This window comes from Carassius carassius, chromosome 35, assembly GCF_963082965.1.
Source record: "Carassius carassius chromosome 35, fCarCar2.1, whole genome shotgun sequence".
Lineage (NCBI taxonomy): Eukaryota > Metazoa > Chordata > Actinopteri > Cypriniformes > Cyprinidae > Carassius > Carassius carassius.
In genome coordinates this window covers 309,302-322,751 of record NC_081789.1, presented here as the reverse complement: position 1 = coordinate 322,751, position 13,450 = coordinate 309,302, and the positions used below count along the sequence as shown (strand labels likewise).

The 13,450-nt window shown below is 38.3% G+C and overlaps 1 protein-coding gene across 1 annotated transcript in view; it reads right to left on the bottom strand.

Annotated features, from left to right (window-relative positions):
- The window catches only part of LOC132115606 (collagen alpha-1(XV) chain-like), a 67,037-nt gene that overhangs the window by 5,831 nt on the left and 47,756 nt on the right, over positions 1-13,450 (bottom strand). Inside the window, exons 19-40 of the mRNA XM_059524025.1 lie at positions 13,231-13,272; positions 12,504-12,566; positions 12,343-12,378; positions 12,178-12,258; positions 12,027-12,092; positions 9,680-9,742; positions 9,231-9,296; positions 9,038-9,073; positions 8,276-8,320; positions 7,588-7,644; positions 6,237-6,296; positions 5,035-5,076; positions 3,921-3,942; positions 3,527-3,621; positions 3,025-3,075; positions 2,907-2,932; positions 2,759-2,825; positions 2,437-2,584; positions 2,187-2,254; positions 1,109-1,237; positions 989-1,033; positions 821-883 (exon numbers count right to left, since the gene is read on the bottom strand). Coding sequence (XP_059380008.1) covers positions 821-883; positions 989-1,033; positions 1,109-1,237; positions 2,187-2,254; positions 2,437-2,584; positions 2,759-2,825; positions 2,907-2,932; positions 3,025-3,075; positions 3,527-3,621; positions 3,921-3,942; positions 5,035-5,076; positions 6,237-6,296; positions 7,588-7,644; positions 8,276-8,320; positions 9,038-9,073; positions 9,231-9,296; positions 9,680-9,742; positions 12,027-12,092; positions 12,178-12,258; positions 12,343-12,378; positions 12,504-12,566; positions 13,231-13,272 — 1,371 coding nt within the window. The remainder of the gene's footprint in view (positions 1-820; positions 884-988; positions 1,034-1,108; positions 1,238-2,186; positions 2,255-2,436; positions 2,585-2,758; positions 2,826-2,906; positions 2,933-3,024; positions 3,076-3,526; positions 3,622-3,920; positions 3,943-5,034; positions 5,077-6,236; positions 6,297-7,587; positions 7,645-8,275; positions 8,321-9,037; positions 9,074-9,230; positions 9,297-9,679; positions 9,743-12,026; positions 12,093-12,177; positions 12,259-12,342; positions 12,379-12,503; positions 12,567-13,230; positions 13,273-13,450) is intronic.

The following is a 13,450-nucleotide window of genomic DNA, read 5'->3' as shown; positions in this document are numbered from 1 at the left end:
AAAATTCAAGATACAGGTGCAAAAATGTCCCTGTATGAGTTTCTCATATTTATATCATAAGAAATCACAAGAGTGCTGATTTAGTCCTGAATATCATGAGTTTAAATGTGATGTTACACAACAGTTCAGTTAACAAGAAGTTGATATTGTGTTTTATTTTAAACACAAATATTATGTTTTTGCTCAATTTTAAAGCAAACATATTACCTTTAAAGTCATAGCGTTTGGACGAATCGTTTGAATCGATGATTCAAAAGCCCATTCATAAAGAGAGACGTTTATTCCTGAACGAATCAGTTGTTTGAATGAATCAAATGAATGAATGACTAATTAAAATGATTAATCTACTGAGAGCCCTCTTCAGAATATAAACAGCTTAATCAGTCATTTTCAGTAAGATTTAAGATTAATAAATGTGTTTGTGTGCCTGCTTCTGTGTGTTTAACTGAATCAAGTCCAGCAGATATCTTAACTCACTACTTTTGTGATTCTGTTGGCAAACATGTTTATAGTGCATTCTATTTGATTATAGTGTTTATTACTGGTGCAGCAAAAATAGACAGCGCAGCATTTACAAGTTATTATGACAACCTCTCGCACTTGCTGCTGCTCTGTGTGATCATCATAAACCGTACGATTACTACAGAAATGCTAAAATATATTACAAAGTTTGACAGAGCAAATCAAACGTGAAGCTATGTCTCTGGTAAAGATGCATCACAGCCAGAGTAAATGACTCCAGCCCGCATTCACCTCAGCTCCTATACTGCTGTGTAAAAGCATTTCTTCCACACACACACACACACACACAGAGGCTTACCGTGCTTCTGGTGTGTGTTCTGGGTGTGTGACGGAGCAGTGGGCTCAGGATCAGGGGCTCAGCCTGCAGACCAACACAGAAACACAAACAGTCTCGCTGTAATGACTCTCAGTTTCCATATGAAGACAATATAATGTGCTGGATAAGATGTAAACATGCAGTCCTTACATCATCCTGTGAGAGGACGGGGTACATCTCGATCATCCCGCCGAGCTGAGGAACAAACACCTCATTAGTTGTGAAATATGAAGAGTATGAGGACTGATCTGATCTGATCTGGAGAGTTACCTGAACCTCTCTCCAGCCTCCTGGAACCTTTATATAGAGTTTACTAGAGTCGGTAACGAAAGACAGCGTCCCGCGCTCGACTGCAGACGACTGCTGGCTCATGGCCTGCACACTCTCATACTTCCTGACCTGCAGGACAACATTTCATACACTCAAATAAAATCATACGTTTCTTTCCTCCATGGAACACAAAATTATATATAAGGTTTAACATATTTAGATGCTTATGGTGCTCTGTAAGTGATATGTTCACTGTTGGTGAACTATGGTGAACATCATTATAAATGAGTGAATTTGTACAGGTTCTTGTCCATAGATCAGAGTTGTACGAAGCATGTTCTGCTGCTCAACAGTACTTTGTATATATATATATACATCTAAAAACATATTGTACCTGATCAGCAACTTCTCATTAAAGACTGAGTGTGGAAAATTGGGGAAGGGTGTTACCACATTTACCACTTTTTTATTAATTAAAAATCAAATCACACATTTAAACACACCCAAAAACGTTTACCTATCCAAAATATAAATACATGAAATCATTAAAATGTTAACATATCATTGGATGAAATTTATAGCAATATAAAATCTGAGAGTCATCAATATTAACCCCAGTGGATTAAATGAAGTTGAATTAAATTCCTTCAAATGAATGTTCAAAAACAGTCCACATTTATAAAACCTATATATTTATTTCCAACAAAACAACATAGATATTATTTTTATTCAAATATTTGTTAAATCTTTTTTTTTTTAAATAAGTCATTCATAATAAATGAATGAATGAATGATGTGTATTAGGAGGATCTTAAAGCATTTGCAGTGTTTTATTCCCTTACTAAAACTACGATGCATCTCTTCCAGGTCAAAGTGGACCTGAATGCATTAAGAGAGTAAAGCTGGGTTAGGTTTCCTTTCTGAATGAAGCTCAGTTCTCCAGCTATGAGCATCAGGAAACAGAGCTGATGTACTGCTGTGAAGATCTCAGGGTCTCCATCGAGCAGAGCAACATGAAAGCACATGACGGAGGGATTGGACAGGTTTGATCAGACTGTGAGTGTTGTGTTTGACTCACGGCGCTGGAGGCCTCAGCAGCTCGTCCCGGGGGCCCGGGGGGTCCAGGAGGGCCAGGGATCATCAGGCCTGAAACAACATGAACTCTGAGCGTCTACTCATATCAAAGTGAGAGAGCAGCAGAAGTGTTTGCCTTCATCACACTCAGATGAAGAGCTGAGGGGAGCGTTCACACTAACAAACACCAGAACCTCCTGACCTCCAGTGACCCGGACTGGGCTGAACATGACGGAGAATACAAGACTTCGTACCAGGTCTGAGTTGTCCAGGAGGTCCGGGAGGTCCTGGTGGTCCAGGAGGTCCAGCCACACCGATTCTCCCGAAACCTGGTGCACCGGGGGGTCCTCGTGGTCCTGGATGACCAGGGGGTCCGATGATAGATTCTCCTTTACCCCCCTGCTGAAAACCAACATTATTAGACATTTCACAGCACTGTGTGTGGAGACCCTCCATCTGGACTGTTCCTGACCACCTGACCTGGTCAAATTAAAGAAACAGTTCATCCATTAATAAAAGAATAATATGTGTAAGTCTGTGTGTGTGTGCATGTATGTGTATGTGTGTGTCACTCACTGCTGAACCGGGTCTCCCACTCATCCCAGTTTCTCCGGTCTCTCCTCTGGATCCCGGGTCAGTCTGACAGTCACACACACATCAGCTCAGTCTCTGCTCTATCTCTGTCTCTCAGTGTCTGTGAGAGAACGTCTGAGATCTCACTCACCGTGACTTTGGTTCCCAGTGTGTCTCCTGTGAGAGAACAGATCAGAGCATCAGAGACACAGAAGAACAGCTGCTCGAGGGAACTCTTACTGCTGTGATGTGATTGATCAGGTGTGTACCAGAGGAAGATGAGGAGGAGGAAGGCAGATCTCTGTCCCTGCTGGCTCCCTCTACAGGTCAGGAGCACACAATCAACACAAACCATCAGAGACACGCCAGCAAACACACAATACTGACTAAAACACACCTGAAATCTAACATTTGAAAAATAATTGTTATTTCTGAATATTGCAGACTGCAGAAAGCATACAGTCTGCCTTTACTTATGACAAAACAAAAGTGCAAAATAAAGGTGCAATTATTAAAAAGTCAAAATCACTGAACACTGACAAAAACATAATCTGAAATGATTCTTATGTGAATGTGTTTTCACAAGAAAAGTGAGACAAAAAGTGATAATTATTTTGTATTGTCAAAAACACTGCCATTCAATGTTTTTGGGGTCAGTAAAATGTTCTAAAGTTTTTAATGAAGGCTCTTCTACACATCAAGGCTGCATTTATTCAAAAACAAATTTATCAAAAACACAATAGTGAAATATTATTCTAGTGTAAATCATCTGTTTTCTGTGTGAATCTGTGTTAAAGTGTAATGTATTTCTGTGATGCTCCGCTGTATTTTCAGCATCATTCCTCCAGTCTTCAGTGTCACATGATCTTCAGAAATCAGAATAATATGATGATTTACTGCTCAAGAAACATTTCTGGTTATTATCAGTGTTGAAAACATTAAATATTTTTGTGGAAACTGTGATACATTTATTTTTCAGGATTCACAGATGAACAGAAAGTTCAAAAGAAAATGATTTATTTGAAACAAATCTTCTGTAACATTATAAATGTCTTTACTGGCACTTTTGATCAATTTAATGCATCCTTGATTGATAAAAGTTTACATTTCTAATTAACTTTTAAACAGTAGAGTATGATAATAAGTAAACAACTCTTAAACTCACCTTGTGTAGAACCACTGGTTACCTAAAGAAAATCAAAGAAAGACCAGTATGTGTTAGTTAACAGAACTAGTGTTCATTCAACATCTGGATGTGGAAACAAATGCTGGATGAATATGGAAGTGTCCGTCATGTTCTGATGAAAAACCAGCTGTGTTCTTTGTGAGATGATGCTTAGGTTATTGTTATTGCACAACATCTAAAACTTTTCCTTTCAGGAATAAAATAGAGGACTGTAAAAATACAAGAAGGAAAGCAAACATCAGGCCATGCTCGTTCCATCAAAGCAGAGATAGTGTTAGGCTTACACCAGCACCATGATCAGATCACCCTCCATCTGTGTGACATGCAGCACGCAGAACTGAGCACCACAGAGATGTCTGTGTGGATTATAGACCATGTGCACTGAATGCTGGCATATGCACAGCTCCCCAGCCTTCATATGTTTTATTACAGAGTGATCCGAGCTCACAGGTGCATGATGAGCTTGTTTCAGATAATAATCCACAGCATGCATCACTATTCAAACATAACGTGTGTTCACGATGAAATCACTGTCCTTGACTCTCTGTGTGTCTCAATATACAGCTGAGAGATACACTATACATCAAAACTATAAATGTACTGTTTATGAGCCGTATCAGTCCATAAACACATCTCTAATATGACAACATTCAGTCATCTCCACCTGAAGGACCTCAGCCACAGATGAAGGGAGCATGATCTAATAAACATAATGATGTATGAAATCACATATTAGCCACTTGACATCCATTAAGTTCATATAAAATACAATGTGCTTTACACTTGATGGGTTAAAGAGGAAGTGTCATTTTTCACATTAAAAATAGTGAATTACCTCTCCAGAGTGAACTGTAGCTGCTACATTAATGGGGGGGGGGGGGGGTATTAATATTATGAAACTATATTATAAAATATTATCAAAACATTTATATATTAAAATGCTAAATTAAAAAAGTAAATAAAGTAAGTATTTGATATTTAATAATAATAATAATAATAATAAATTACACAAAATTTGGAGGAATAATCTTTGGACAGAGTGAGTGTAAAGATGATGAAGATGATGATGATGATGACGATGATGATCACTCACAGGTGTTTTACAGCCGGGTCGAGGAGGGACTGGAAACACGGTCTAGAGACACATGAGGGAAAGTGAGACTGAGCATCAGCTCCTGTGTGTTAGAGACAGAGATGAGACAGAGACAGAGACAGAGACGAGACAGAGATGAGACAGAGATGAGACAGAGACAGAGACAAGACAGAGACGAGACAGAGATGAGACAGAGACGAGACAGAGACAGAGACGAGACAGAGATGAGACAGAGACGAGACAGAGACAGAGACAAGACAGAGACAGAGACGAGACAGAGATGAGACAGAGACGAGACAGAGACGAGACAGAGACGAGACAGGGACCGAGACAGAGACAGAGACGAGACAGAGATGAGACAGAGACGAGACAGAGACAGACAGAGGCAAAGATGAGACAGAGATGAGACAGAGACGAGACAGAGACAGACAGAGGCAAAGATGAGACAGAGACAGAGACACATGAGGGAATGTGAGACTGAGCATCAGCTCCTGTGTGTTAGAGACAGAGACAGAGACTAGACAGAGACGAGACAGAGACAGAGACGAGACAGAGACCGAGACAGAGGAGGGACTGGAAACACGGCCTAGAGACACATGAGGAAAAGTGAGACTGAGCTCCTGTGTGTTAGAGACAGAGACGAGACAGAGACGAGACAGAGACAGAGACCGAGACAGAGGAGGGACTGGAAACATGGCCTAGAGACACATGAGGAAAAGTGAGACTGAGCTCCTGTGTGTTAGAGACAGAGACGAGACAGAGACGAGACAGAGACAGGGACCGAGACAGAGACAGAGACGAGACAGAGACAGACAGAGACAGAGACGAGACAGACAGAGACGAGACAGAGACAGAGACGAGACAGACAAAGACATAGACGAGACAGAGACGAGACAGAGACGAGACAGACAAAGACATAGACGAGACAGAGACGAGACAGAGACAGAGACGAGACAGACAAAGACATAGACGAGACAGAGACGAGACAGACAGAGACAGAGACAGACAGAGACGAGACAGAGACGAGACAGAGACAGAGACAGAGACGAGACAGAGACGAGACAGACAAAGACATAGACGAGACAGAGATGAGACGAGGCCGAGATGAGACGAGACAGACAGAGATGAGACAGAGACAGAGATGAGACAGAGACCAAGACGAGACAGAGACCGAGACGAGACCGAGACAGAGACACACTCACTGCTGTCGGACAGCTGAAGGGTCCCGCTCGTCCTGGAGGCCCCGGGGGCCCCGGGACACCCTACACACAAACACAACACACACACACACCATTAATATCATCAACCCAACGTCTACAGCAGAAAGACTTCTTACTCACCAGACAGAAAACTGCTTCTAAACACCTGCTCACACTTTTTCACATATTTCTCTCTAATGTTTTCACAAAGGAATTTGGAATCTAAATTTTTTCATAATTCAGAAAATACTTTGAACAGACAGAAAACAATATTATTTTAGGGAATAAAATGTATATAATCAAGCAATTTATATATGAACAATCCCTCACAGACAGGAACAAGAGATGTGTGTGAGTGCTGCTCAGTGTAGAAGAAACACTCATTTAGAGAAGATGGACTATAAAAATATGTATTATAATTCAAATCTATTGACATTAAGTGCTATAAAAAAAACAATTAACAGTGCCTTTAAGATGTTTTCTTTCCACTAGTCTTAAAAAAAAAAAAAAAAAAAAAAAAAAGCTCAAAATCTCAAACTTGGTTTTGTTTGCGGTGTCTCCCCTTCTGTAAATGTTCTCATCCTCAGGCCATGAGTTTGTTTCTTCATCAGATTTTCAGAAATGTAGCCACACCACTCCAGTCCAACAACTGTTGCTTCTGGACAAAATATGTTTTTATGGATATGTTTATTATGGATTATAGACTATGTATTTGAGTTAAAAATATCTTAATGCTGGATTTATTTCATCTTTCTCCAGATGTTCACTGATGGACTGGGGTGCTGTGGATTATTGTGATGTTTTTATCAGCTGTTTGGACTCTCATTCTGACGGCACCCATTCACTGCAGAGCATCCACTGATGAGACACTGATGCAGTGCTACATTTCTACAAACCTGATGAAGAAACAAACTCATCCTGATCTTGGATGACCTGAGGGTGAACACATTTACAGCTCAAGTAAATTTTTTGTGAACTATTTCTTTATATATTTTTGAATCTTTAAAGTCCCGTGTTTTGGGAAAAGGCATGAACTGGTGTGAGAAACAGAGAGCTCAACAGTCTAGTTTATTTTTTCTAGTTAAAGTGCCACTTTACACACATATTAAGCAGTAATGTATTAAAACGTTCGCAACAGATAAAGCATGGGCTGTATGGGCATACATACTGTAGTAATCTGTGACATTCCATTTTAAAATATGTGCAGTTAAAACTGTGAAAAAATTATGAGAGATGAATTTGAAAAAAACTTTCAGAACCAAAACCGTAGAAATTGCTAAAAGTATGAACGCTCATTTTTTTCTGATAAAGTTTTTTTATATAGTTTTATTGGGGGACACATGAGATAACTCACAGGTAAACCGACAGAATCTCCCTTCTCACCCTTACGACCATTAACTCCTGGATGACCCTGAAGAAACACAGCATCAGATCCAGAATCACATCACAATATACTGTGCTTAAACACATTTTTGAACGTTTGGAGTAGTACAGAAATTAATCATTTAATTCATCATGGATTTATTAAATTGATCAGAAGTGACAACGAAGACATTTACTGTATAATCTATAACAATCTCTATTTCAAATAAAATCTTGTTCTTTTAAACTTTCTGTTCATCTGTGAATCCTGAAAAATAAAATGTATCACAGTTTCCACAGAAATATTGAGCAGCACAACTATGTTTAACATTGCTAATAACCAGAAATGTTTCTTAAGCAGTAAATCATCATATTATCATGATTTCTGAAGATCATGTGACACTGAAGACTGGAGGAATGATGCTGAAAATACAGCGGAGCATCACAGAAATATATTACACTTTAACACAGATTCACACAGAACACAGATGATTTACACTAGAATAATATTTCACTATTTTTACTGTATTGTTTTACTGACTGTTGTTCTTCCTGACCCCAAACTTTTAAACATTACTGTTAATCTTGTTAAGTGTTATATAATGTTATATCCACTAATGCTGTTAATGACATATTATGAACTGTTTATTGAGCATACATGTTTTTAATAAGTAACTGACCGGTCGTCCTGGAAACCCGAACTCTCCCTTCGGTCCGACAGGGCCCTGAATGAGACAAGACAGAAGTCAGAGCGACACAAACACTTTTCCAATATATTCTGAACAGAAGCAGCAAAGCCACCGGAAAGAGAAAAACACAGATGAATTGTAAAATAGTAAGAGAGTTAGTCAGACTGCCTCCGGTATAACGGCAAAACAGTCCTGAGATTAAGAGTTTAGACCAGATATAATGAATGAACAGGTCTGGCTTGATGAGTGCATAAACAACATGACCTTATCTCTCTCTATATATAATCTGATCTATCTCTCTCCTCTTATATATATATTTAGAGAGAGAGAGAGAGAGATTCAGTAACATCTGTTTCAAGAATTGCAGAAAAGCATCAAAACTTGTGTTTTGTGAGTTGTGTAGCTCCGCCCACAGTAAACTCTCATTGGTCCTCTTCACATTGGTGTATATATCACAAGTGTGTTCTGATTGGCTGATTTTGTCATTTCTTGTAGTAAATAAAAATGATGATGCTGGAAACTGAGATATTCAACTAAAGCTTTAAGTTTTAGAAAATATATTCTAGAAAAAAAAATGTATGATGTGATAGAGGAATGTCAGAAAATGACATTCATGGAGAATAATGAAAACAATTATATTTATCATATTAATTGAAGGGATTAATTAAACATGTTTAAAACCCTTTAAACTTTCATGTGGAACATTCATAATGTATAATAATAAGAGTGAAAGTCACAGCATCTGCTGCTCACCGTTTGACCAGGAGGTCCAGGAACGCCACAATCTCCCTGTGAGAAGTACAAATCAAATCAATGCAGATAAATCTTGTCTGCCTCAAGATTGCAGGATTTTGAATGGGGAAAATTGCATATTTCCCCATTCAAAACAATACGAGGGACACGTCTTGGATATTCTAGTCTTTAGGTTAAAGAAGTCATGGGTGACCTTCAGTCCTTTGGGTCCCTGCGGTGCATGAACTCCAGACACAATCCCCGGCTCGCCTTTCTGACCCTACAGCAGCAATTCATGCCAAACACACACAGCAGAATTAAAAACACACTCGCATTCATATTCAGCAACATCAAGAACTTCTGATGATAATGTGTGAAATCAGAATATGATGCACACACAAGCCTCTGCAGCTGTTTGAACACACACACACACACACACACACACACACTCACAACTGTGGCCAACTGCATAAAAGGCTTAGACTTGTCTTAAAAGTTGGTCATCTGATGTTTTTCTTTTTTCTTTTATCAGTTGCATACAAATGTAGCTTGTGTAATTTAAATAAAAAATAAGACTTCTTACCCCTTGGCTAACTGCTAGTTGAGTTCAAAGTTCTTAAGACACAGGCCCCTGCACTACATACACATCTACAATGAACTTACCTTTAATCCTGGAGACCCCTGGACCCCCGGGGCCCCGGTATCACCCTTCAGACCCCTTGGTCCCTGCTAGAATAAAACATTAAAAGGCATTTTGTCATCACTGCTGTAAGATAATTAACCCATAAAGTAGATTTAAACATTTTCTGAAGTGCAGAAACCACAAAAATATTTGTGCTCCTCAAGGCTTTCAACTGTAATTACTTACATTAACTTAAAAATATACTTAATTTCATGCTGAAACACTTACTGAATTCCAGTAATTGTTGTAGTTAAATGTTCCACTGAGACCATCACAATATAGTGTTTTTGGAAAGCAGAGTCTGGGTTATTATCTCAAACCGCACAGACGTTTGGAAGCTCTAATGAATTTGTGTATTGTGGCATAAAATCTAAAGAAGTGTAAGCATTTACACTGAAGCAGAAAGCTTTGCTCTGAGGACTTTCACAGGCGTAGATGTTTACATGCTGCGCAGATCTCTGTTTATTTCACTTCACTTCTGCTCGTCAGTGCACGTAAATTACGCAATAAACCAAAGATAATGTGTGAAACACAATTCCACAGGCAACTTGGTGACTTATTGTAAATGATGCAATTAAACCACAGTGTGTTTACATTCTTGTGCGTTCAATAAACGAGCGTGTGGTTTTGAGCAGCTATTGTACCGTAATCTTCACGCTCATCTTTTTGCAGCATTTCTGTTTGTGTTTATGCAATAGAATAAGAGTAGTTTGGGAAATTAAATGCAATGAGAAATATAATGAAAAATAATAGTTGGAATACTATGGCTAAACGTATGAGTATAGGATGACAGCCATATTTCAAGACAATGATAAATGATATGTCATGCTTGTTAAGCTTCTACTGAATTTATATAAAACCATACAAATGACTATAATTTTAAATTTTATGATTTATTCCTTTATTGAGTTTAAAAGTTAACCTTGATAACTTCTTCATAGTTCTGTTTCTTTTCTGATTTGCTGTTGTTGTTTTTTTCTGATTTACAGTTTTTTTTTCTGATCCTTTGTATTTTCAGATTTTTTGTTATGGTTCTGATTTGTTGTGTTATTTTATTAATTGCTTCTCTTCTGATTTACAGTTGTTTTCTGATTCATTGTTCTGTTTCTTTTAGCTGATTAGTTGTGCTTTCCGATTCGCTGTTGTGTTTTCTGATTCGTTGTTGTGTTTTCTGATTCGCTGTTGTCTTTTCTAATTCGTTGTTCTGTTTTCTGATTCGTTGTTGTGTTTTCTAATTCGTTGTTCTGTTTTCTGATTCGCTGTTGTGTTTTCTGATTCGCTGTTGTGTTTTCTGATTCGTTGTTGTGTTTTCTGATTCGTTGTTGTGTTTTCTGATTCGCTGTTGTGTTTTCTGATTCGCTGTTGTGTTTTCTGATTCGCTGTTGTGTTTTCTAATTCGTTGTTCTGTTTTCTGATTCGTTGTTGTGTTTTCTGATTCGCTGTTGTGTTTTCTGATTCGCTGTTGTGTTTTCTGATTCGCTGTTGTGTTTTCTAATTCGTTGTTGTGTTTTCTGATTCATTGTTCTGTTTCTTTTAGCTGATTAGTTGTGCTTTCCGATTCGCTGTTGTGTTTTCTGATTCATTGTTCTGTTTCTTTTAGCTGATTAGTTGTGCTTTCCGATTCGCTGTTGTGTTTTCTGATTCGTTGTTCTGTTTTCTGATTCGCTGTTGTCTTTTCTAATTCGTTGTTCTGTTTTCTGATTCGTTGTTGTGTTTTCTAATTCGTTGTTCTGTTTTCTGATTCGTTGTTGTGTTTTCTGATTCGCTGTTGTGTTTTCTGATTCGTTGTTGTGTTTTCTGATTCGTTGTTGTGTTTTCTGATTCACTGATGTGTTTTCTGATTCGCTGTTGTGTTTTCTGATTCGTTGTTGTGTTTTCTGATTCGTTGTTGTGTTTTCTGATTCACTGATGGGTTTTCTGATTCGCTGTTGTGTTTTCTGATTCACTGATGGGTTTTCTGATTCGTTGTTGTTTTCTGATTCGTTGTTGAGTTTTTGATTTAGTGTTGTGTTTTCTGATTTGTTGTGTTTTCTGATTGGCTGTTGAGTTTTATGATTCGTTGTTCTGTTTTCTAATTCGTTGTTGTGTTTTCTGATTCGTTGTTGTGTTTTATGATTCGTTGTTGTGTTTTCTGATTCACTGTTGTGTTTTCTGATTCGTTGTGTTTTCTGATTCGTTGTTTTGTTTTCTGATTCGTTGTTGTATCTTCTGATTCATTGTTGTGTTTTATGATTCATTTTTGTGTTTTTTGGTGTCAGTTAAGGTTACTTAAGCCATACTGATCAGGCCATGAACAAACAACAAGCAGGGCAAGGAAAGGCTTCTTACCAATGGTCCTTGTGGTTCAAAAATCCCTGGAAGGTTAAAGATTCCTTCTGTGTCATTCAGCATCAACTGAGGGTGGAGAAATAATTCAAAACAAATGCATTGGAATTACCATCCAGATCCTTAAAAAAATGTGAGACATTAATGGACTCACCTGTAGATTAATGATTGGTCCAGGAGGTCCAGGAGGCCCCGGAGGTCCAGGTAAACTGATTCCATCTCTACCTCTCTCTCCCTGAAACACAAAACACATAAACTATTAGCATCGTAGCTGACGGGTCTGAGAGAGATACAGCACAGATTTGATGAGAATACAAACCTTCTGACCCTTATCACCTTTCTCTCCCCCTTCCCCCTGAAAAAAGAAAAAAAAACATTAAATTAAAAACAAAAAAATTATCCATAAATTTATGGAAATATATAATAACAACATTAATTAAGATCACGTTTTACAGCCTATTTTGTTTTGTGTATATTTACTTGTCGCCCAGGAAGACCAGGAGCCCCAGCCTGTCCATCGTCTCCTTTAGCGCCTGGATCCCCCTGGTGGAGTGGAGGAGAATTGATTATCATAAGTCTTATAATATTCATATGACATATAAATAATTTATAATATAGTTATTCTATGCAGATGTCCTATGATTATGTACAGCTATGTTAATGGTGTTTATGGCAGCTTGTAAGCTTGCCATAGAGCATGGGAGCAATCATTTTGGAATGTGATTAGCTGATAACTTACATTTATGTTTACATTTAATTATTTGGCAGGCGCTTTTATCCAAATCGACTTACAAATGAGAACAATAGAAGCAATCAGACCAACAAGAGAACAACAACAGTATACAAGTGCCATGACAAGTCTCAGTTAGTCTAGTACAGAACACATAGCCAGGTTTTTTAAATAGAAGAGAATAGAAACTTCTTGAATCCAACTTCTTCACTGTGTGTTATGTAATATAAAGCCATTATGATGTGTTTTTACTTTGAATTGCACTATGAAGGAGGTCAATGCCTGAGATGCATTCACTGACCCTTACAGATGTGCCAAAGATAGGAAATTTGGGGGTGATGGGGAACATGTGGGTGGGAACGGCATGCTTTCTTTGGAAATCAGGGATGGAAACAGTCGTGGAAGGGAAAGTGTGTGTGTGTGTGTGTGTGTGTGTGTGTGTGTGTGTGTGTGTGTGTGTGTGTGAGGAACACAGACCTTCACTGAAACACCTGGAGGGCCGATGGCTCCTTCTTTTCCCTGAAAGTGTAGATTTGGGTTCAGTTAAATAAACACTAAAGCACCTCTAACACTAGGTATGTATTCTCTTTACAGTGATTCCAGCTAATGACATATAAAATCACATGGTAGATGCCATATCTAGGTTTTACGGTGTTGATAGATCATGCCAGATTTCTTAGATTTTTGCGCAGATCTC